The sequence below is a fragment of the Oncorhynchus masou genome, chromosome 28 (genome assembly GCF_036934945.1).
Source record: "Oncorhynchus masou masou isolate Uvic2021 chromosome 28, UVic_Omas_1.1, whole genome shotgun sequence".
NCBI lineage: Eukaryota > Metazoa > Chordata > Actinopteri > Salmoniformes > Salmonidae > Oncorhynchus > Oncorhynchus masou.
The window spans coordinates 65013440-65038111 of record NC_088239.1 but is presented as its reverse complement, the minus strand read 5'-3'; the positions used below and the strand labels follow the sequence as shown (position 1 = coordinate 65038111).

General features: G+C 42.5%; 2 protein-coding genes across 3 annotated transcripts in view; both read right to left on the bottom strand.

Moving 5' to 3' along the window:
- The window catches only part of LOC135518073 (phosphatidylserine decarboxylase proenzyme, mitochondrial-like), a 38636-nt gene extending 36745 nt beyond the window's left edge, over nt 1-1891 (bottom strand). The window contains exon 1 of the mRNA XM_064942944.1: nt 1666-1891. Within this exon, the coding sequence (XP_064799016.1) occupies nt 1666-1730 (65 nt within the window). The 5' untranslated portion in view covers nt 1731-1891. The remainder of the gene's footprint in view (nt 1-1665) is intronic.
- Nucleotides 1892-4663: 2772 nt separating this feature from the next.
- LOC135518072 (uncharacterized) lies at nt 4664-24401 on the bottom strand. 2 transcript variants are annotated; one of them, XM_064942939.1, is made up of 10 exons: nt 24003-24401; nt 22960-23353; nt 22458-22518; nt 18839-19147; nt 12730-14671; nt 12529-12585; nt 12109-12313; nt 9271-9404; nt 9084-9155; nt 4664-7832 (listed from the first exon to the last, which is right to left on the bottom strand). In XM_064942939.1, the coding sequence occupies exons 2-10, from the start codon at nt 23332-23334 to the stop codon at nt 7562-7564; spliced, it is 3426 nt and encodes a 1141-aa protein (XP_064799011.1). In that variant the 5' UTR covers nt 23335-23353; nt 24003-24401; the 3' UTR covers nt 4664-7561. The 2 variants fall into 2 exon arrangements, with proteins under 2 accessions (XP_064799011.1, XP_064799012.1); XM_064942940.1 differs by having other exon boundaries at nt 12109-12310.
- Between the last annotated feature and the right edge of the window lie 271 nt (nt 24402-24672).

Below are 24672 nucleotides of genomic sequence, written 5' to 3'. Positions count from 1 at the left end.
TTAATATGGTCCAATCCGGAAACTATCATTTGGAAAACCAAAATTCTTTCAGTGAAATACTGAACCTTTCCTTATTTTATCTTACGGTGGCATCCCAAAGTCTAAATATTCTTGTTACGTTGCACAACCTTCAATGTTATGTCATAATTACGTAAAATTCTGGCAAATTAGTTCGCAATGAGCCAGGCAGCCCAAACTGTTGCATATACCCTGACTCTGCGTGCAATGAATGTAAGAGAAGTGACAATTTCACCTGGTTAATATTGTCTGCTAACCTGGATTTCTTTTAGCTAAATATGCAGGTTTAAAAATATGTACTTCTGTGTATTGATTTTAAGAAAGGCATTGATGTTTATGGTTAGGTACACGTTGGAGCAACGACAGTCCTTTTCCGCGAAAGCGCACCGCATCGATTATATGCAATGCAGGACACGCTAGATAAACTAGTAATATCATCCACCATGTGTAGTTATAACTAATGATTATGATTGATTGTTTTTTACAAGATAAGTTTAATGCTAGCTAGCAATCTAACTTGGCTTCTTACTGCATTCGCGTAACAGGCAGGCTCCTCGTGAGGTAGGTGGTTAGTACATTGGACTAGTTAACCGTAAGGTTGCAAGACTGAATCCCCGAGCTGACAAGGTAAAAATCTGTCGTTCTGCCCCTGAACAAGGCAGTTAACCCACCGAAAATAAGAATGTGTTCTTAACTGAGTTGCCTGGTTAAAGAAAGTTTTTTTTTAAATTAAATTAAAACAAACATCAACAACAACAACAAAAAATGGGCAAAATCGGCATTCAAAAATACTGATTTCTGATTGTTATGAAAACTTGAAATTGGCCATTCCGATTAATCGGTCTACCTCTAGTCTTGATACAACATTTTGAACAGATATGCAATGGTTCATTGGATCAGTCTAAAACTTTGCACGTTGATTCCATCTAGTGGCCAAAGTCTAAATTGCACCTGGGCTGGAATAATGCATTGTGGCTTCTAACATTTCAAAGATAATGCAAAGGAAAAATCATTCTCCTACATTATTTTCACATTTCCAAAAACTTCAAAGTGTTTCCTTTCAAATGGTATCAAGAATATGCATATCCTTGCATCAGGTCCTGAGCTACAGGCAGTTAGATTTGGGTATGTCATTTTAGGTGAACATTTAAAAAAAGGGGCGGACCCCATTAAGGACAATGACGGTCTACATCGAAGTAGGATGTCTAAGTATGGGGTTGTCCCGGGAATCAAATCGACTACCCTGGCGTTACAAACACCATACTATCCCATCAGTTCATATTTTTGCGCCAAAAGTACTTTCAGATTTTTCCTGCCAGCATGTTCGCCAAACCACTAAACTGTTAGTGGCACTGTCACAATGCAGAATCATGACATAGTAGGTGGGGTTGTAAACAACACAAATATTACTGACTAGTAGTAACGTTAAATATAAAATGTTCTTGACACGAGTGACAAGACATTGGCATCATAAGAGCTAGGTAGCTAATGCTAGCCGCAAGAACTTTTGCAATTAGCAAACTGGTGTTAATTTTCTCCCATCAACACAATTATATTATTACTCTTCCAATGGTGTGTAGCCACCATGCATTGGAATCGCAACATAATTCTGACAAATAAACGTTCAAAAGCAAATTACAACATTACCTGCTAATTTTCCTCGCTGTCAATGGCAGCTGATTACAGCACAACTTTCCGAAGGACGCTGCCATCTTGTGAGTGTTGAGAACGATCGTTTAAACAACTATTCAGAACTCGGTATTGAGGAAAGCTTCTTCGTCTTCGCAAGACGAATATTAATCCTAGCTGGAGGTCTTTGTCGCCACCTAAAGGATTGTGATACTATAACACTGTGTCTGATTGTGCCAAAGAGTATGGCAAAGATTTGTATAACTAACCCAAGATAGACCACAGACTGTTGTTTCCTTATGGGAACTAATTAATCATAGCGGGCAGAACGTGCAAGAAGGTGGGCAGAGCCAAGCACGAGCTAGTGAGAGCCTATTGGGGCGTTCTAGCATGTATTTGCATATTTCCGTTAGGGAACGCATACTCTGTGAGGTGCGCGTGTGCCATTTCTTAATTCGCCCTTGCATTCCTTCTGAACAACGACATTTTTTCAAACTTTGACTAAGGGTAAAGTCTACAAAACTTAGTCCACTCTACTCGTAAAATATTTTAGTTTTCGAAACAGAAAACTGTATTTAGATCAAATGTTTAATCGATGGGAAATGTGCAGAATGAGGGGCAAAATCCATCTCGCTCTATCTCACTTAACATCCGGTCACATCCGGATAAATATCTTGTCTCATTGTTCTAAATTTGAGTGTGGGTTGTGGCGAGATTTACAATTGAAATACCGCGAGAGTTTGGACCCGAGTATTATGTTGCTATGACGATATCTTCCAAGAGTTAGGTCCTTTGGTGATGGTAGAAAATATGCTTTTATTTATAGACTATATATATTGGTTTGCTCATTCATCTGTGATGACAGTTAGTATTCATAATGATACGTCATTTTTTTACCTTTATTTTACTAGGCAAGTCAGTTAAGAACAAATTCTTATTTTCAATGACGGCCTAGGAACAGTGGGTTAACTGCCTGTTCAGGGGCAGAACGACAGATTTTGTACCTTGTCAGCTCGGGGATTTGAACTTGCAACCTTTCGGTTACTAGTCCAATGCTCTAACCACTAGGCTACACTAGCAGTACGTCCAACCGGCCTCACAATCTTAGGCCTCACTCCCCCTTATCTGAGATACCTACTGCAGCCCTCATTCTCCACAAACAACACTCGTTCTGACAGTCACATTCTGTTAAAGGTCCCCAAAGCACACACATCCCTGGGTCGCTCGTCTTTTCAGTTCGATGCAGCTAGCGACTGGAATGAGCTGCAAAAAACACCAACACTCAAACTGTTTTGTCTCCATCTCTTCATTCAAAGACTCAATCATGGACACTCTTACTGACAGTTGCGGCTGCTTCGCGTGATGTATTGGTATCTCTTCCTTCTTGCACCTTCGAGCTGTTTGTGCCCAATCATGTTTGTACTATGTTGTATTTTCATGTGTTGCTGCCATGCTATGTTCTTAGGTCTCTCTTCATGTAGTGTTGCGGTCTCTCTTGTCGTGATGTGTTTTGCCCTATATTTATTTTTAATCCCAGCCCCCGTAGGAGGCATTTTGCCTTCTGATATGCAGCCATTGTTAATAAGAATTAGTTGTTAATGGACTTGCCTCGTTAAATAAAAATAAATAAAAGCGTCACCGTGGAATGCCAATTAGCTAACATCACTGTCCTCGGGAAGCACGACAAGAAGGTGCACCATTGCGTTGGTGTTGTACTTGTACGGAGGTGCTTACCAACTTTAAGTGCGTCAACATAGCAGATGTATTCACAGTTTGGCCAATGTTTTCTCTGCCATGATTTTATTTCACGTAGCATAGTAACAATAAGTTATTTAGATCTGTGATTCCCAAACCTTTATTCTCGGCCCCACTTCCAGCATTGGTGAATATCCCGATTTGGTCAAGAAGCGCGAACACGCAAATATATACTGAACATAAATAGAAACGTAAAGTGTAGGTCCCAGGTTTCATGAGCTGAAATAAAAGATCACCATTTTCTATATGCACAAAAAAACTTCTCTCTCAAATGTTGTGCACAAATTTGTTTACATCCCTGTTAGTGAGCAGTTCTCCTTTGCCAAAATAATCCATCCATCTGACAGGTGTGGCATATCAAGAAACTGATTAAACAGCATGATCATTACACAGGAGCACCTTGTGCTGGGGGACAATAAAAGGCCACTCTAAAATATGCCATTTTGTCACAGATGTCTCAAGTTTTGAGGGAGCGTGCAATTGACATGCTGACTGATGGAATGTCCACCAGAGCTGTTGCCTGATAATTGAATGTTAATTTCTCTACCATAATTTGGCAGTACGTCCAACCGGCCTCACAATCGCAGACCACATGAACCACGCCAGCCCAGGACCTCCATATCCAGCTTCTTCCCCTTGCGGGATCGTCTGAGACCAGCCACGCAGACAGACAGCTGATGAAACTGAGGAGTATTTGTCTGTAATAACACCTTCTGTGGGGGAAAACTCATTCTGACTGGCTGGGCCTGGCTCCTGAGTGGATGGGCCTATGCCCTCCCAGGCTCATCCATGGCTACGCCCCTGCCTATTCATGTGACATCCATATATTAGGGCCTTATGGAAACTATAACAGAGTAAAATTGTTGCGTTTATATTTTTGTTCAGTAAAGTTAGCATTGATTTACATTGGATTTGTGCCACAAATGCTAAAAAGTTATATTTTGATGTTGTAAGAGGCCAGGTAAACAAAACCAAAGCATGGATTGCTGTCATACCTTGCCCATAGACTGTTTACCCTATGTAACCAGTGTGAAATTGCTAGTTAGCGGGGTGCGCAGCTTTTGTGGAGCGATAGGTAACAATGCTTTGAGCGTGGCTGTTGTTGGTGTACAGAGGGTCCCTGGTTCAAGCCCTGGTAGAGGCGAGGGACGGAAGCTATACTGTTACACCTACATGGTCTGTTTCATTTCCAGATTTCTCAAAAGGAAAGATGGCTATTTCAGCCAAACAAGTAGATCAGTTTGCATATCCAACTAATTAATAAATTACACAAATACACTTTTATTCGTAAAATATATTACAATTAAAATGATTGACAATACTAATCTTTGTGTTGGTCTGTGAGGTGCATGTCTACAGTAAGTGCCCATCACTTAACATAGGATGAAATAAGGATTTTTTTTTAAATTAAAAAGCAATATAAAGTTTTATTTTCAGACATGGGGGTTCCCAAAATGTGTCACGTTTTCCACTACACACCAGTGTAAACTAAAGAATCCTGTTATAGTCAAATTAAAAGAAAAAAGATTTCACATCACTCACCAATAACTTTGTCACATTTTTCTACCATTCCATCTCTGGCCTCAAGAGCAGAGGTCAGAGTGAGGAAGAGAAGGGGCACTAGAACACTTCACAGGGTCTGGCTCTTTGGGAGTAAATATGTGCAGACTTTTGCCACACTAGCAAATCTACTGGCAAATAGGTCCAGGGCAGTGGATGAGTATATAAACAAAGATTGCAATCCGCATGAAGGCTCTCTTCGAAAGTAACCATACAAAAAAATACAAGAGAAAATTAATTAAAAATAAATAAAAAAACTACCTCCAGAATTTTTTTTATAATGGCAGATCACTGTATAAGTTATGGAGAAGTTTGAACAGTGGAATACTTGGGTGTTTAATGAAAACCCCATTAAATTAGTCAGGTAATGACACTTGAAAAATGGTTCTGACCAATTCATGAAAGGATTATGTCAATGTGTGCTGATGCCGAGCTGAATGTTTCCACTTGATTCCGAACAAAGACCTATCTGATATGTAATGATGATTGACCCCAGATAGACAAAGTATTCACTTCAAATGAGTGTTCCACAATAAATGGTCATGATTTTAAAATAATGCATGATGAGAATTATGGTAATGAATTGAACACTACAACTATTTCATTGCTGGTTCCTAGATAAGGATTTTGTTAAGTTCCTGCTTTATCTCCAGTCATTATTCAATGTAAAAATGAGATTGCAATAAGGACATGCTGTTTGGTATGACAATGCTAGAAGTGTAGAAACAGATCGGGCAACCAAGCTAGGTCTTCCAATCTAAGGCATCAGAGTTCTTAATGGATCTATTTACAGGCCTGATTTAACTTTTACATGAAAGATTGCTGCACACTCACAAAGAGAAGATGGGTAAATGCTGTTGTAAGACAGACCAGTTAGTGGATCCATATTTTGCTCCACATCATGTGGCATGGACTGATGTGGATTTTATGGATCACATGTAAAAATAAAATAAAAAAAGTTTTTAAATAACAAACAAAAAAAATCCATTCTGAACGTTAACATCTATAATATACATTTTGCAATATAATATACTAGGTAGGCGATTTAGCAGCAATAGGAATTAGGACATTATCTACAGGCACGCAGCCCACTCACTTATCCAAGCACAGGACCACTCAGTGCACATTACTTGTAATCCTCAAACACATTCTTATCCATTGGAAAATGGTTAGAGCCAGGAGTTTTTCCTGACCATGTGACCACCTGAAAGATTCTATGGGAAGATCTCAATTGAAAACGCCTCACGTTGTCTACTTCTTAAAACCCATTGGAGGTCAGAGGGAAGGGACCTCTGGCTCTCTCATCCAATGGGTTTTGAAAAGGAGAGAGAGGACACAAGGAGTATGCAATTGAGATAACTAGGGCCCAGAGTTTTTCCAGGACACATGTTCAGGAAAACTCCTGTCCCTAGAAATGTTCAGCAGCTATTAGAAGATGAGGCCATATCACAGCCAGACAATTGAATAACCCTAACCTGTGACCATCCAGCATTAGAATACTGGGAGACAGACATGGTCAATGGTGTCAAGAGTCCCTATGCAGAGGAGTTTGAAGTCTATGACAGTTTAAACAAAAAAGGGGCTGCCTACCAAAAAAAATCTAAACATGATGATGCACATCAGGTGAAAAAGACTGTTAATCATGGACTTTTCCTTTTCTTTACAAATACTGCAAAATATATGTATTGTTTCATTATGATTCAGGATGGGAACTCCTCATCATCTAGATCCCATTCGGGTTATCAGGGAGATGTACTGAACTGATGCCCCCACATGTAGCATCTTTCCCAACAATGCATGAGGAGGTAGAGAGACATGGGGCACCAATCCAGTTGGTCAGTTACCTCCATTCCTAAGGCCAGGCTAGCAGTGAGGCTGTCATCAGGGGAGTAAAGCTGCATATATACCGTTGACTCTATCAGAAACGGTTGTGTCCTCACAAGGTCCCGTTCAAAACAACAATTTAATGAATGAGTTGATGAGAAATCTGAATGAGGTAAGAGGGAAAGTGCTCAGGTATGGGTTGTCAAACTTGTCTTCCATGTGTTCACATGCAAAAGTTCCATGTGTGTGTACGAACGCACACATCCAAGTATGAGCACCCACAATTCTGTTATCACAGGTTCAATTATAGTTCCTAAGAACAAAGTAGTAATTGTTCAACCACTATTCATTATCTATCATAAAAATCCTCTCTTTGCTGGATTGAGTTTAAATTTCCATAAAAGGCACACATTACGTCAATTCTTTCTAGCACTTCAAAGTCTGCCAGTTCTAAAACAAATCATCTGAATGGGCATTTCAGGGGCCCCGAAGTAGAAAAACCTAACACGATCATAGAAATCTCTTAACATGATCTAATTATTAAAATCCAGTTTCATAAGCCCAATAAAGTTACAAAACAAGCTGTCCAAAAACTGAGAATGATGAACCGTATGCAATGCATGTGTGTAGCATGTCACAAATGATAACTTGTTCACTCTATAATATGCTACTTTGACCCGATGGGCTTGGGTCAAAAGTAGAGCACTATGATGAATAGGGTACCATTTGTGAGAGTTTGTATTTGGATGTGAAATAGGGGGTATTGTGGGACTGCTCAGTCCTCCAGGCCTTGGCGGGTGAAGAAGTCTTCCAGCTCGCTCAGCCTCTCGATGAGCATGACATCCAGGTCGGCATCGTCAGGCCTCCCCCGCCGACCACGCCCCCTGGGGCCCTTTACGCGCAGGGGAGCCATGTTGGCCCGGACTTTGCGTTTGCGCGGCAATGTGAAGTCGGGGAAGTCCAGTACACGCTTCCTCTTCTGGTGGCCAATGCAGACCAGAGATCCATTCTTCTCCTTGGGCTCCTCGAAGATGGTCTCCAGGCTCCTGGTATGGGAAAACCATATACTAAACAATATGATAAACCATATACTAAACAATATGATAAACCATATACTAAACAATATGATAAACCATATACTAAACAATATGATAAACCATATACTAGTGCTGAGTGAAGTGCTTTTGAGGTCGGTTCAGTTTCAATTATTAAAAAATTACTGATTTCGATTCCTGTTATTAAAAAAAAAAATACTTAAAAAAACATTAAATGCACTATGCATTGTGTGTCGAATGCTTTAACACAGAATAAAACAATTAATAAAAGTCCCATGATGGTAGTGACTGCCCATTACTGCTCATCACTTAAATCAGAATATATTGACATTACTTTAAAAAAATATTTCAGTTGTGTATTACATTTGTTTTAGTTATTATTTCATTATAAGTAATCTCTATAGAGCTGCTGTCTATGCTGTCTGACAAAATCACTATTTTAGAAGTTCTTCAAAGTAAATAAGGCATTCTGGTATGACTGCTGAATACCAACTATCAATCACTAAGATCATGTATTTTCAGGTAGAGATACCAAGCAACTGCTCCCCTAATGATGACACATTTTTCTGTCTCTTTTACAGAACATGCGTGAAAGCTACACAGACCGAACAAGTAGGCGCATAATGGATTATGGTCATTGTAGTTAATTACCATGTTTTCTGCGCTAAACTACAAGCTCACAAAAAAAGACAGAATAACAACCAACATTAGTCAATAAGTTGTTTAAAAAATGTCAATAACAGAAATGTCAGTTAACTGCTGAGCAATACCATACACTAAACAAAATGATAAACCATATGATGAACAATATTAAAGCGGAAATTACACTGAGATTAAGATTTTTCACGTTAAAATGTATACCAAACAAAAACCATTGAAATCAAAGTTTAATAAACCATACAACTATGTACAAGGACTACTTTCAACAATTCCCCAGAAAATGTTACAAAAACACATGTACAGGAAGAAATGTGCAGATAAAGTTTGGTAACAGAATAAAACTCAAGGAAATTTTACAGTAACTGTTACCAAACTTTGTATTGGCACAGTTTTTATAGTTAATGTTTTTTTATTTACTGTATAAATTGTTCAAAGTAGTCATTGTGCATAGAGGTGTATGGTTTGTTAAACTTTGAAATCAATGGTTTTTGTTTGGTATACATTTTAAAGTGAAAAATCTGAGCCTTGTCATTTTCTACAACTTGAGGTACAGTTTGAATAATAAAAATGATGATGGCTGACCTGTTGGGAGTGGGTGATTTGTAATTCTTGTTGGTGTAAATCTCCTCCAAGCTGAACTCCTTCTTCTTCAGTCTGATGGGATGTACGCAAAAAAAACCATGTAAAACACAGTTGGCTCTGTGTGATCACATGAGCCGTGGTATTTCAATAATCCCATTGTTTTGTTAGTTACTGAGTTATAACTTACCTCTTTGGTTTGGGCAGGCCCATGGGAGTGAGGTTGTTGTCTGGTTTGGGAACAGTCTTCCGGATGCGGATCTGGGATACCCTCTTGGAGCGCTGGCATGGCTGGGTTCCCACACTCGCATCATACAGACCACCCTACAAAACAAAATAAAGAAAAAGTGAGCAAGATCACAGAACCAGAAGATAATTGTCTTTTAATAATATAGCAAAGAAGTCACAAGGGAGAGGTACAACTAGCTGGATTGCAAGAGTTTGTGTTCAGACAATGGAAGAGGTGCTTCCTTGAGAAATCAATGATGCTCACAGGGAATAAAATACAAAAGTCACTCCGTGGATCAAATGAGCAACCTCAGTCAACACCAAAATGGTGTTCCCACTGTCACACAACATTCATCAGCCCCCTTAGGTCCAGAACTAGACTGCAGAGACTGCAACTAAGAATTAGCTAAATTGCTCAAATCTGGGTGGAACGTTTGTTGTGCATGATCCCTAGAAATTGTAAGGATTGTACAGAATCAGAGCCACACCTACAGGTAACTGCCAAAATAAAGGAAACACTTGAGTAAATGGATACAAAGTATATTGAAAGCAGGTGCTTCCACACAAGTGTGGTTCCTGAGTTAAGTAATCAACAACAAATTCTGTGCGGGCCATTATTTTGGCCCCCATAGGTTGACAATGCCCCCATCCACAGGGCACGAGTGGTCATTGAATGGTTTGATGAGAATGAAAACGATGATAACCATATGCCATGGCTGTCTCAGTCAGCAGATTTCAACCCAAATGATCACTTAAGGGAGATTCTGGAGTGGCGCCTGAGACAGTGTTTTCCACCACCATCAACAAAACACCAAATTCTGGAGATTCTTGTGGAAGAATGGTGTCGAGGGATGTGCATCTCTTCTTTCATATGCATCTACATACATGGGCTCCAATAGCAAACATTTTCATTTGGAACAATTTGGTGTGATTTGGTTTGATTAGGGGAATGAATTTATGTGATTTGGATCAATTCGATACAATTACATGCATTTTTTTTGCATAAACACATTCATTTTCCATTTATATCTCCTGCTGATGGGAGCTCAGGAGCTGAGCCTCTGAGCTGGATCTGTCTGAGCTTTGGATTTCTTCTCTAAGCTGAGTGGCCCTCAGTGTGTGTGTGTTCCTCAATGTCAATGGTGTGTGTGTGTAGGTACCTGAGCTGAACCACAGGGCAGCTCAGGTACCTATGCTTTTTGTCCCCCTACTTTTTTTAAAATCTGAAAACCACCAATTTGTCATTTTTGCAGATAAAATGAGTTGACACAATGTCAATACTAATCTTTAGAAATTAGAATGACATTTAGCCAATTAGTATACTGCAGCTTTGGATTTTACCCAATAGCAGATGTTTTAGACCGATTGGAATTTTAAGGAGAGTTTCTTTCACTCCAACCAATTAATGTGACCATGCACAGCTCCAAAAAAGTATTGCTGTTATTTATGAAATGACCCTGTTTATGTAACAATGACCAAATACACTGACCGTTTAAAGCAAAAACTACCAAAACGATTTCTTATAGTGAACCTAAACAACTAAATAAAATCTGAATGATTGAAAACCCCAATCAGCTGTTGGATGGGAGCTGCATCCACTCCGGTAGGCTACACAACTCCGTGGGTGAAAACTTGGTAATTCCATCAGACATGGTTAAAACAACGGTCTGGGTAGAGAACATCACTTCTAACATGAGATGTGAATTAACACACTGTGCTAACTGAACACAAAACCAAATGAAACTCATCTTTCCCAACAATGTTATAGGCTACATATGATAAAAGATGGGATTATAATGCCTACATATTAACAAGCCAAAATATATTATTGATTAATTCATGAATAACATTATGAGTTCCTATTTCCCAATACGAGTTCTTAATTAAGTTCATTATTTATTCAAGCAGCCATGGGCTGCAGATGGAATATGAAGCTTATGATTGTGTAATTATGTATAAATAGGCTGAAACATTATTATAAGTCAAAGTGCCTTTAAAAAATTGTAACACGTAGCCTACTGATTGCAAGGTGCAGTCTGTGTCCAAAACATTGGCGTCCGATCCAGTCATTCAATGTGACATGTTTAAACTCCTCCCTTCATTTTGTTATACAGTGTTGGGATGGTGATTTGGGAGAAACATGTATACTTCTTATCCAGCTTGTTTATAATCTTCTTGAAGCCATCTTTGCTGACTGTGTAAATAGGAACCATGTCTTTGGCTCGGATAGCCTCGGACTTCTATGCGGGATGTTTTTCTGTAGGGTGTTACACTTGAAAACGCATCATCAACCAATGTGTGTTTCACGTAGGCGGCTGGTTGTGGCTGAGGGGCTTTGCTGCTGTCGGGGGCTTTTTTTACTATTCAATCATCATAAAGTAGTGGGTGGTTATTCTTCAAATTATTAAATCAATTGTCGAGACAACTCAGACAGTTTTTGAGGTTTGCCTGTACCGAAAAACTGCCATAGCACTGAAGATGCGCCCTTCTTGGCACCAAATTGACATTCTTGTTAGCACTAGCAGCACCGGACACACTGACGTAAAGCCACAGTTGCTAAACCTCATACTGTACTGTCTGTGGTGAAGCCCTTTCTCTCCTCACCAGCATCTAAATGTGCGCTCTAACCAGGGATGCTTGTGATTGGCCAGCATGTGCATGCCATGCAGAGTGTGAGAGACATCCGCGGGCAAATGCGGCCCCTCGTGAGTGTGGCCCCCACACCCATCAAAGTTTCCCATCCCTGTCTAGTCAATAAAAGTCCATTCTAAGACAACGTTACTGTACATGCCAGGCTCACCTCTCTGGTTGGGCTGCGGCCATGCAGACCAGGGTATTTGACGTTGGCACTGGCGATGGCAAAGCTGGGCACAGGCTCGGGCTGGTTATCCAGACGCATGGTCTTGGGGCTGTGGCTATGACTGGTCTTGGGGCTGGAAAGGGCCCGCTCTGGGGGGAGTCTGACCCAACGCCGCCTTGTCGGTGAGAAGGTGAGAGACGTACTGCTGGGCGGAAAACAGAATGGAGACACATAGTTTGTGATGATATTCAATAATAGGTTATAGGTTGTGCATCACTTATACATGCCGTTTATCCTTTGAGATGCCACTGACAACAGCAGTAACATATGTAATGTAGCCAGCCCATATTCGTTTGCCAATCAATTATTACATTGCATTTCATGGACATTCAATAGTGCCATGTCTAGACGTCTGCTCACCTTGCTGTGCTAGACATTCTGACAGAGGTAGCTTCTTGACTGCACGATTGAGCATAACTGCAATTACAAACCAACAAGCAAGCAAACAAGAAATCAGCAGAATATCTTCAAATGTTTACTATAATAAGTAAATATTTATTCTATTAACATATTGCTTATGAAAACAGCTCTTAGCACATGAAAATGCCTATCAATACTGACCTGTGGTCATTGTCCAGGCCAGGAGGGCCTGTGTAGTCCTTGAGGGGAGGATACATGTACTTCTTCTGTGACTCTATAATCTGACACATCACCGTCTCCACCGCTGTGGCCGACAACCTCATGAGGGGCATGGGGCACTTGTGTCTGAACCAGTGGCGGAAGGAGGCGGGGGAGGATGCAGCCAGCACGGTGCTCAGACCCGCCTTGGAGAACTTGGAGAAGCCCATCCGGCTGAAGAGGGACATGGGGAACTGGCCTGTGGCAGGGAAGAGGCCGTGCTGCAGGGTAGAAGAGTCTCTGTCCAGGGCCTTGCTGCTACAGCATAAGGAGGAGAAGGTCTGGGCTAGGGGCCCTAGCTGCAGGGGGGACAGAGGCAAGATTGGGCTGCCCAGAATCACCAGGGGCTGCCAGTGGTGCTGCGACGTCTCCTCCTCCAGCTCTGGGAGAGACATGGCTAGAGCACCACTAGTACTGCGAACGCCTTTCAGGGGCCGCTTCTTACAGGAGGACCGGTCCTTATTCCAGTGGTTCTTGAGCTTGGAGTTGAAGACGCACGGGATGTTCCTCCATCTACTTCGACCACCATCCGGGGGTGAGGGGAGCTCCGGGGATGGGCTGGAAGGTACAAGCTGGCTGGCTGTGTCCGACAGCTGGAGTAGGAGGGCCTGGCCTTGGGGGTGGAAATTTCTAACACCAACCATGAGAGATTTAGAAGAGCCATTTCGGGGAGAGGAGAGCTTGGAGGCTACGGAGGAGTCTAGAGAGTGGCTGGAAGAGTGGAAGTGCAGGAAGGATCGATCCGTGGCTTGTTTGCCCTTCTGAGGGTCCACGTAGCCAGACATGGGTGGGGTGGACAGAGGGGACCAGGAAGAGGGTGCAAAGACTGAACCTGATAGTGATGATGCTCCATCTGGAGACTTCAGCTGGGCGTGGGACAATGGATTGTGTTGCTGATGAGGTATTGTAAAGTTTAGAGTCTGCTTGTGTTGTTGACTCTGCTGCCTCTCCTCGGCTGACTCCCTGCCCACACCAACCTGTGGTTGGTCCTGTATCTGAGCGGAGAAGCTACTCTTGACGGACTTAGTGGCGGTAGAGTTAAACTCATCGCCCGAGTGTGCCTTGGCTTCCCTCTTGTTCCGCCTCTTCCTCTCAGGCTTCTGGTCTTTCTCTGCCTCTTTGGAGGACTGAGTGTAGGCCGTGTGGTCAGTGCGAGGTGGGCTGGTGATCCTAAGTTGGATGTTAGTTGAAGCAGGAGCTATTCTTCCCGTGTGCTCAGGCCTAGATGACCTTACAACTTCAACGGAATGTGGCAACAGAGAGAAAGCTCCTATAGGGCTCAACTGTACCCCCTCAGGAAATGCAGCCATAGTCCTACCCTTACCCGTAAGTGGACACTTATGGACCTCAGTGCTTTTGGACAGGCCTTGGGATTCAGTGGGGAAGTGTACATGAGGAGAGTGTGGATGGGTCTCTATACTCTCTCTCCTGTTCCCAGATTGTGCCTTCTGAGAAGGGGATGGAAGCGGCACTTCCTGGCTGTCACTCGACTCTGTGTCTGCCAGGGCAGAATTGACCAACCAGTTAAGAGCGTCCCGCCCCTTCTCGGCCGCCAGCTCCATGTCCAGATCTTCAATGTCCGACACAGGGGAGTAGTTCCCTTGTTTGCACCCCTTAGTGACCGACTTAGAGGGAGCTTTTCCCATGGAGGATACGGACCGGCCTGACTCTGTTCTTGTCATTTTCCCACCTAACCCCTCTTTGTGGTCACTGCTCAGGGCAGGACTGTGGCTGGGTGAAAATGTTGCAGTCATCATCCATTGACATCCAGTGACACTCCCCTTGTCTAAGTCTGCTCCTGAGGAGCCCATATTGCACAAAGGGTTAGGACTGTGTGGTAACAACTTGGTGAAGTCCTCTTCTTTCAGCACTCTTGGTTCCTTTCCTGTACAACACAAGAAACATTACTTACCAACAAATAATCTTCAATCAAGTAGTTAAAAACTGTCAGCCCGTGGCCGCCATGTTCGGCGTCACTCAGAAATGTCCTTGTTTTTGAAAAGCACATGTTTTGTCCATTAAAAATACAGTGCAGACAGTCATTTACAACAATTGTAGCTAGAAACAGTGATTTTTATGGAATACCTACAGAGGCCCATTATCAGCAACCATCACTCCTGTTTTTCAATGGCATGTTGTGTTAGCAAATCCAAGTTTATCATTTTAAAAGGCCAATTGATCATTAGAAACCCCATTTGCAATTATGTTAGTACAGCTGAAAACTGATTAACCTCTTACATCTATGGGGGCGCTATTTCATTTTTGGATGAAAAACGTTCCCGTTTTAAACAAGATATTTTGTCACAAAAAGATGCTCGACTATGCATATAATTGATACCATTCGAAAGAAAACACTCTGACGTGTCCAGAAATACCAAGATATTCTCTGTGCGTGCCCTAGAACGTGAGCTTCAGGCAAAACCAAGATGAGATGGCATCCAGGAAATGACAAGGATTTTTGAGGCTCTGTTTTCCATTGTCTCCTTATATGGCTGTGAATGCGAGAGGAATGAGCCTGCCCTTTCTGTCGTTTCCCCAAGGTGTCTGCAGCATTGTGACGTATTTGTAGGCAGATCATTGGAAGATTGACCATAAGAGACCACATTTACCAGGTGTCCACCCGGTGTCCTACGCGGAAATTGGTGCGCAAAAGTCACCTGCCAGTATTTTTCCATGCGATACAGAGAGGAAAGCAAGCTTCCAAGAAATGCATATCAATGAAGAGATATGTGAAAAAACACCTTGAGGATTGATTCCAAACAACGTTTGCCATGTTTCGGTCGATATTATGTAGTTAATCCGGAAAAAGTTTTACGTTGTAGGTGACTGAATTTTCGGTTCGTTTCGGTAGCCAGACGCAATGTAGAAAACGGAACGATTTCTCCTACACACAGACGCTTTCAGGAAAAACTGTGCATTTGGTATGTAACTGAGAGTCTCCTCATTGAAAACATCAGAAGCTCTTCAAAGGTAAAGGATTTTATTTATTTGGTTATCTGGTTTTTGTGAAAATGTTGCGTGCTAAATGCTACTCAAAATGCTATGCTAGCTTTGCATACTCTTACACAAATTAGTCAATTTCTATGGTTCAAAAGCATATTTTGAAAATCTGAGATGACAGTGTTGTTAAGAAAAGGCTAAGCTTGAGAGCAGACGCATTATTTTCATTTTATTTGCGATTTTCAGAAATCGTTAACGTTGCGTTATGCTAATGAGCCTGAGGCTTTAGTCACAAACCCGGATCCGGGATGGGGAGTTTCAAGAAGTTAAAGAAGCAATAAAACTGGCCTTCTTTAGACTAGTTGAGTGTCTAGAGCATCAGCATTTGTGGGTCTGACTACAGGCTCAAAATGGCCAGAAACAAAGACCTTTCTTCTGAAATTGACAGCTTCATTAAATAGTACCCGCAAAACACACGTCTCAACATCAACAGTGAAGAGGCGACTCCGGGAAGCTGGCCTTCTAGGCAGAGTTGCAAAGAAAAAGTCATCTCAAACTGGCCAATAAAAAGAAAAGATTAAGACGGGCAAAATGACACAGATACTGGACAGAGGAACTCTGCCTAGAAGGCCATCATCCCAGAGTCGCCTCTTCACTGTTGACATTGAGACAGGTGGTTTGCGGGTACTACTTAATGAAGGTTCCAGTTGAGGACTTGTGAGGAGTCTAGTTTGAGAAACAAGACACCTAATGTACTGGTCATCTTGCACCAGGACCTCCCATTAATCTTTCTATTCTGGTTAGAGCCCGTTTGCGCTGTTCTGTGAAGGGAGTAGTACCCAGCGTTGTACGAGATCTTCAGTTTCTTGGCAATTTCTCGCATGGAATAGCCTTCATTTCTCAGAACAAGAACAGACTGACGAGTTTCAGAAGAAAGTCCTTTGTTTCTGCTCATTTTGAGCCTGTAATCGAACCCACAAATGCTGATGCTTCAGATACTCAACTAGTCTAAAGGAGGCCAGTTTTAGTGCTTTTTTAAATCTGCACAACAGTTTTAAGCTGTGCAAACAATCTCAAAAGGGTTTTCTGATGATCAATTAGCCTTTTAAAATGATAAACTTGGATTACCTAACACAACGTGCCATTGGAACACAGGAGTGATGGTGGCTGATAACGGGCCTCTGTACGCCTATGTAGATATTCCATTAAAAATCAGCCGTTTCCAGCTACAATAGTCATTAACAAAATATACACTGCATTTCTGATCAAAATACAAAATATATTTGGCTAAGGTGTATGTATACCTCCGACTTCAACTGTATACACACATATGTATGTGTGTATGCATGTGTGTATACAGTTGAAGTCGGAAGTTTACATACACCTTAGCCAAATATATTTAAACTCAGTTTCACAATTCCTGACATTTAATCCTAGTAAAAATTCCCTGTCTTAGGTCAGTTAGGATCACCACTATTATAAGAATGTGAAATGTCAGAATAATAGTAGAGTGAATTATTTATTTTAGCTTTTATTTTTTCCCATCACATTCCCAGTGGGTCAGAAGTTTACATACACTCAATTTTTATTTGGTAGCATTGCCTTTAAATTGTTTAACTTGGGTCAAACGTTTTGGGTAGCCTTCCACAAGCTTCCCACAATAAGTTGGGTGAATTTTGGCCCATTCCTTCTGACAGAGATGGTGTAACTGAGTCAGGTTTGTAGGCCTCCTTGCTCGCACATGCTTTTTCAATTCTGCCCACAAATTTTCTATATGATTGAGGTCAGTGCTTTGTGATGGCCACTCCAATACCTTGACTTTGTTGTCCTTAAGCCATTTTGCCACAACTTTGGAAGTATGCTTGGGGTCATTGTCCATTTAGAAGACCAATTTGCAACCAAACTAACTTCCTGACTGATGTCCGGAGATGTTGCTTCAATATAACCACAATTTTCCTCCCGCATGATGCCATCTATTTTGTGAAGTGCACCAGTCCCTCCTGCAGCAAAGCACCCCCACAACATGATTCTGCCACCCCCGTGCTTCATGGTTGGGATGGTGTTCTTCGGCTTGCAAGCTTCCCCCTTTTTCCTCCAAACATAATGGTCATTATGGCCAACAAGTTATAATTTTGTTTCATCAGACCAGAGGACATTTCTCCAAAAAGTATGATCTTTGTCCCCATGTGCAGTTGCAAACCGTAGTCTGGCTTTTTTATGGCAGTTTTGGAGCCGTGGCTTCTTCCTTGCTGAGCGGCCTTTCAGGTCATGTCGATATAGGACTCGTTTTACTGTGGATATAGATACTTTTGTACCCGTTTCCTCCAGCATCTTCACAAGGTCTTTTGCTGCTGTTCTGGGATTGATTTGCACTTTTTTCACCAAAGTACGTTCATCTCTAGGAGACAGAACGCGTCTCCTTCCTGAGCGGTATGATGGCTGAGTGGTCCAATGGTGTTTATACTTGCGTACGATTGCTTGTACAGATGAACGTGGTACCTTCAGGAGTTTGCAAATTGCTCCCAAGGATAAACCAGACTTGTGCAGGTCTATAATTTTTTTCTGAGGTCTTGGCTGATTTCTTTTGATTTTCCCATGATGTCAAACAAAGAGGCACTGAGTTTGAAGGTTGGCCTTGAAATACATCCACAGGTACACCTCCAATTGACTCAAATTATGTCAATTAGCCTATCAGAAGCTTCTAAAGCCATGACATCATTTTATGGAATTTTCCAAGCTGTTTAAAGGCACAGTCAACTTAGTGTATATAAACTTCTGACCCAATGGAATTGTGATACAGTGAATTAATCTGTCTGTAAACAGATGTTGGAAAAATTACTTGTGTCATGGACAAAGTAGATGTCCTAACCGACTTGCCAAAACTATAGTTTGTTAACAAGAAATTTATGGAGTGGTTGAAAAACGAGTTTCAAGAACTCCAACCTAAAGTGTATGTAAACTTCTGACTTCAACGGTATATAATCCACACTCAGTCTTAAATACATTAAACTTTTCTCCTTTTTTAAATGACTTAATAAAATGTAGCAGGGAGGCATGCACACACATTTCAGCGTGGTGCCTTCTAATCTTTAGTGCGTCAACTTCAACTCACCCAGACCATGGAGAGGTGACAGGTCCTGTTTGGCGACAGCAGCAGTCATCCCTCTTGCCAGCTGACCCACCTGGATCCTGAGCAGAGCCAGGCTGTTGCCATGTGTGGTGCCCTGCTCACAGAGCTGCTCCATCCTCCTCTCCACCACCTCCAGACGCTGGCACAGGGAGCCGAGGGAGCCCGTCAGCAGCCGCTTCATCTCTGCCTGGTGGGCTTCCAGGCAGCGCTTCAGGGTCCCCAGCTGCTCTCCCGTGGGGCCAGCCGGGGGAGTAGGATCAGAGAGGCACACCTGAGGAGGGGAGGTAGGCTCTGCGCACAGAACAGTCACAGAGAGGGTGAGTTGGAACTGGGGAGGTTGATTGTCAGGTTTGGGCAGCTAAAGGAGACCTTTTCATAATTTCACCCGATCACTTCTCCTCACGTTTCAGTCTGATCATTTAGATTGCTGCTGCCTCTTGTTAGCCTACTACTATGATAAATCAAATGGTGAGGAACAGATATAGCCCTTGGTTCTCCAGGCCTGACTGCCCTTAACCAACACAAAAACATCCTATGGCGTTCTGCATTAGCATCGAACAGCCCCCATGATGTGCAGCTTTTCAGGGAAGCTAGAAACCATTATACACAGGCAGTTAGAAAAGCCAAGGCTAGCTTTTTTAAGCAGAAATTTGCTTCCTGCAAAACTAACTCAAAAAAGTTCTGGGACACTGTAAAGTCCATGGAGAATAAGAACACCTCCTCCCAGCTGCCCACTGCACTGAAGATAGGAAACACTGTCACCACTGATAAATCCACTATAATTGAGAATTTCAATAAGCATTTTTATACGGGTGGCCACAGCAACTTGTTCAAGCCTTCCCCATTTCTCCTTCGCCCAAATCCAGTCAGCTGATGTTCTGAAAGAGCTGCAAAATCTGGACCTCTACAAATCAGCCGGGCTAGACAATCTGGACCCTTTCTTTCTAAAATGATCTGCCAAAATTGTTGCCACCCCTATTACTAGCCTGTTCAACCTCTCTTTCGTGTCATCTGAGATTCCCAAAGATTGGCTAGCAGCTACGGTCATCCCCCTCTTCAAAGGGGGGGACCCTTGACCCAAACTGCTACAGACCTATATCTATCCTACCCTGCCTTTCTAAGGTCTTCGAAAGCCAAGTCAACAAACAGATTACCGACCATTTTGAATCTCACCATACCCTCTCTGCTATGCAATCTGGTTTCAGAGCTGGTCATGGGTGCACCTCAGCCACGCTCAAGGTCCTAAACGATATCTTAACCGCCATTGATAAGAAACATTACTGTGCAGCCGTATTCATTGATCTGGCCAAGGCTTTCGACTTTGTCAATCACCACATTGGCAGACTCGACAGCCTTGGTTTCTCAAATGATTGCCTCGCCTGGTTCACCAACTACTTCTCTGATAGAGTTCAGTTTGTCAAATCGGAGGGTCTGCTGTCCGGACCTCTGGCAGTCCCTATAGGGGTGCCACAGGGTTCAATTCTTGGACCGACTCTCTTCTCTGTATACATCAATGATGTCGCTCTTGCTGCTGGTTAGTCTCTGATCCACCTCTACGCAGACGACACCATTCTGTATACTTCTGGCCCTTCTTTGGACACTGTGTCAACAACCCTCCAGACAAGCTTCAATGCCATACAACAATCCTTCCGTGGCCTCCAATTGTTCTTAAATACAAGTAAAACTAAATGCATGCTCTTCAACCGATCGCTGCCTGCACCTGCCCGCCTGTCCAACATCACTACTCTGGATGGCTCTAACTTAGAATACGTGGACAACTACAAATACCTAGGTGTCTGGTTAGACTGTAAACTCTCATTCCAGACCCACATCAAACATCTCCAATCCAAAGTTAAATCTAGAATTGGCTTCCTATTTCACAACAAAGCATCCTTCACTCATGCTACCAAACATACCCTTGTAAAACTGACCATCCTACCAATCCTCGACTTTGGCGATGTCATTTACAAAATAGCCTCCAATACCCTACTCAACAAATTGGATGCAGTCTATCACAGTGCCATCCGTTTTGTCACCAAAGCCCCATATACTACCCACCATTGCGACCTGTACCCTCTAGTTGGCTGGCCCTCGCTACATATTCGTCGCCAGACCCACTGGCTCCAGGTCATCTATAAGTCTATGCTAGGTAAAGCTCCACCTTATCTCAGCTCACTGGTCACGATAACAACACCCACCCGTAGCACGCGCTCCAGCAGGTATATCTCACTAGTCATCCCCAAAGCCAACACCTCCTTTGGCCGCCTTTCCTTCCAGTTCTCTGCTGCCAATGACTGGAACAAACTACAAAAATCTCTGAAACTGAAAACACTTCTCACTCACTAGCTTTAAGCACCAGCTGTCAGAGCAGCTCACAGATTACTGCACCTGTACATAGCCCACCTATAATTTAGCCCAAACAACTACCTCTTTCCCTACTGTATTTATTTTATTTATTTATTTATTTAGCTGCTTTGCACCCCATTATTTTTTATTTCTACCTAGCACATTCTTCCACTGCAAATCTACCATTCCAGTGTTTTACTTGCTATATTGTATTTACTTTGCCACCATGGCCTTTTTTTTGCCTTTACCTCACTTATCTCACCTCATTTGCTCACATCGTATATAAGACTTGTTTATACTGTATTATTGACTGTATGTTTGTTTTACTCCATGTGTAACTCTGTGTCATTGTATGTGTCGAACTGCTTTGCTTTATCTTGGCCAGGTCGCAATAGTAAATGAGAACTTGTTCTCAACTTGCCTACCTGGTTAAATAAAGGTGAAATAAAAAAATAGCCTATCTAACAAGCGGTGAATGGGTAGGTAATTATAAAATGCCAAAGCACATTATCTTAATATATTTTTTACCACTTTCTCTCCCAAATTTTGCGGTATCCAATTGGTGGTTACAGTCTTGTCTCATCGCTGCCGTATGGACTCGGCAGAGGCAAAGGTCGAGAGCCTGCGTCCTCCGAAACACAACCCGCACTGCTTATTGACACAATGCCCATTTAACCCGGAAGCCAGCCGCACCAATGTGTTGGAGGAAACAGCATGCACTGCACCTGGCCCGCCACAGAAGTCGCTGCTAGTGAGCCATAGGACAAGGACATCCCTGACGGACAAACCTTCCTCTAACCCGGACGACGCTGTGCCAATTTTGCGCCGCCTCATGGGTCTCCCGGTCACGGCCGGCTGCAAAGGAGCCTGGACCTGAACAAAGAATCTCTACTGGCAAAGCTAGAACTGCGATGCTGGGCCTCAGACCACTGCACCACTCGGGAGGCCCCAAGGCGCATTCTTACTGAGTGACTGCAAATTTGTCTGCCCGCTGCAAGTTAAGGACAGACAGACACACCTTCGAGCGCTACGCCTAATATGAAGCTTTTTTGGTCTTTAAACTTGTAGACTGATAAGTACATGCTGACAAAATAACTAGGCATATTACAACACTTCCGTGTTTTCTGAACATGAGTATCTTCCAATCCAATTCTGCTATCAACTGTCAATTTACAGATCTGATCACGAGTATGGCCAGGTTGGCACCCCCTTTGTTTCCATGCACAACAAACTGATAACAACAATTGTACATTACCTAGTTGTTTTGGATGAACCCAGACATTGCCTTTGTTGCCGGGTCTTTGGGTGCCTTGGACCTGAAAATGACCACGCACAAATTTACACACGATCCAATACACAGACATTGGATACACATGCAGAAACATAAGCATATTCTAAGTTAGGGTTCCCCAACTGGCGGCCCAAGTTTTATTTGGCCCTTCACGTTAAAAACACCAGGAAATCAGCTCCAAGTGGAAATCAGCTCCAAGTGGCTTCAATTTAATAAATATGTTGCCAAGTATTCCCACGCATAATATTGACACACGTGATCATACACAAACGTAAACCAGGTTTGAAATTATTATGCTTTAGTCAAACATATATGTTAGGTCCAACAGATTGCGGTTAATTTGCAGTCTAAAAATTATTTGTAATTATTTTACGGCCACCGCCACTCACAAAAAATAATAAAAACAGTCCTACGGCTGAATCTAGTTGATGATCGCTGCACTAAGAACACCACACACATTCCCCACCTGGTCTGACACTCGTGTCTCTGTTCTTCTGGAATCGGAGGAGCCTGCAGTCCCATAGACAGGACCTCTCAAACTGGAGACCGAACCCAAAGCCCTCTGCCTGTGCCCTGTCGGAGTCTGTCTCTCTCTCACACCAGAGTCCATCCCAAGACCACCATCTCTATCTTTGCTCTCTGCTGGTCTGTGAGACATAGTCACGGTCACCAGAGGTCCTCCATCCTCAGCAGCATTCCTCTGGTCCTTGCTAGTCTCTCTGCACCCCGTGGCCAGTTGTTCATGGTACAGCTGGGAGAGAGAAGGGCATGGACCCACCGACGTGGAGCCGGGGAGCTGCTGACCACCTCTTGGATCAGCCGAAACAGATGACAACATCATCACACATGGGCTGAAGGGCCTGGGGAGCAGAGAGGGGACAAGAGGGGTTCCTGGGTCAGATTCCGGTTCAGATAATTGTATTGCCAATACAACATGGTTGATTAACAAAGAGATGCCCAGTGATTGAATATAACTCCTTATGATAGCTGGATAATCAACTACATTTAATAAACAAATGTACATTTTAAAAATGTCTAAAATAAACATATTTCAATCTAATTATTGCATGCAACCTTGAGGCGAATACCAAATAATTTCTCTATTATTACCCAGCAGTGTGATACATTTAGTTCATCTAGCCATCATTACCTAACCCCACGCATAATCCCCGACTGCTACAACAAGTAAACTGTCTCGCTACACGCACAAGCTAGCTTTGTGGTTTGACAGATCGAATCTACTACTAGCATGACCAAACCAGACACCAAACATAATAGCGAGTCTTTTGAAGAAAAAAAAAAACACTGATCAAGCGTAAATCAATCACTCACTTACTGCCTGCCTGCGTTCCCAATACTCTCTACAATAACACGACTGTCTACATCTTTTATACTATAGCATAATGTAGCTAGCAACTGCGATCAAAAACGTCGAAGGGCCCGTGTTACACGAGTCGCGCTTTGTTGAAGCATTTTAGACAGTAGGTTTAGACAATTGTGATAACATACCTCGACCAGAGCTCTGCGCCCACTGTGGATAGGTGGCTTTACCAAACTTGCCCCAAGACGTGCCCTACAAACTCCTAGATAAAATCCCAATTTGCTGTTCCATCCAGACGTCCCGTACTAATGATTTCTATCTAAACTGCGCTTCCGGTGGAAAGCGGCTCTTGATGGGAAGGCGAAAAGGCAGTTTAGCATTACATTTCAGAACCTAGCCACTTTGTAAACCAGTATACAGAGATGGCAAGATGTCTCTTTAAAATCTAGCTAACCGTATATTTGCAAAATAGGTATACGCTAACTGCCAATGTTTTTTTTTTTTGCAAGAAATACAGATGTGTTTACGAACAAATAAATAAATGAATCTCGCTCTCGGATCAGGGCGAGACAATTGGCCGGATTGGATCGTAGCCTACTTCCTTTTGAAGGACTCAGCCATTGGCGCAGACCAGCCAGGTCGAGCACTCTTCTCCTCCCATTGGTGCATCGATGAGAAACTGCATTATGGGTTACCAAAATAATGTACAGTATAGGCCTTGTTTGCATGACGTAATATTTACAATATATTCGTTTTAGACAAATCACATACACAAAACTAGTCTTTTTTTGAATTTCCTCAGTAGTGCTGTCATATTGGGGTCCATATCAATAAGATTATAAAATATTTTTATTTGGT

Coding starts and splice junctions, on each gene's coding strand:
- LOC135518072 (XM_064942939.1), bottom strand. CDS start 23,334: ATGATGTTGTCATCTGTTTCGGCTGATCCAAGAGGTGGTCAGCAGCTC. Junction 9,405..12,108: donor GCCGCAGCCCAACCAGAGAG/GTGAGCCTGGCA, acceptor TTTGTTTTGTAG/GGTGGTCTGTATGATGCGAG. Junction 7,833..9,083: donor AAATCACCCACTCCCAACAG/GTCAGCCATCAT, acceptor TTCCCATACCAG/GAGCCTGGAGACCATCTTCG.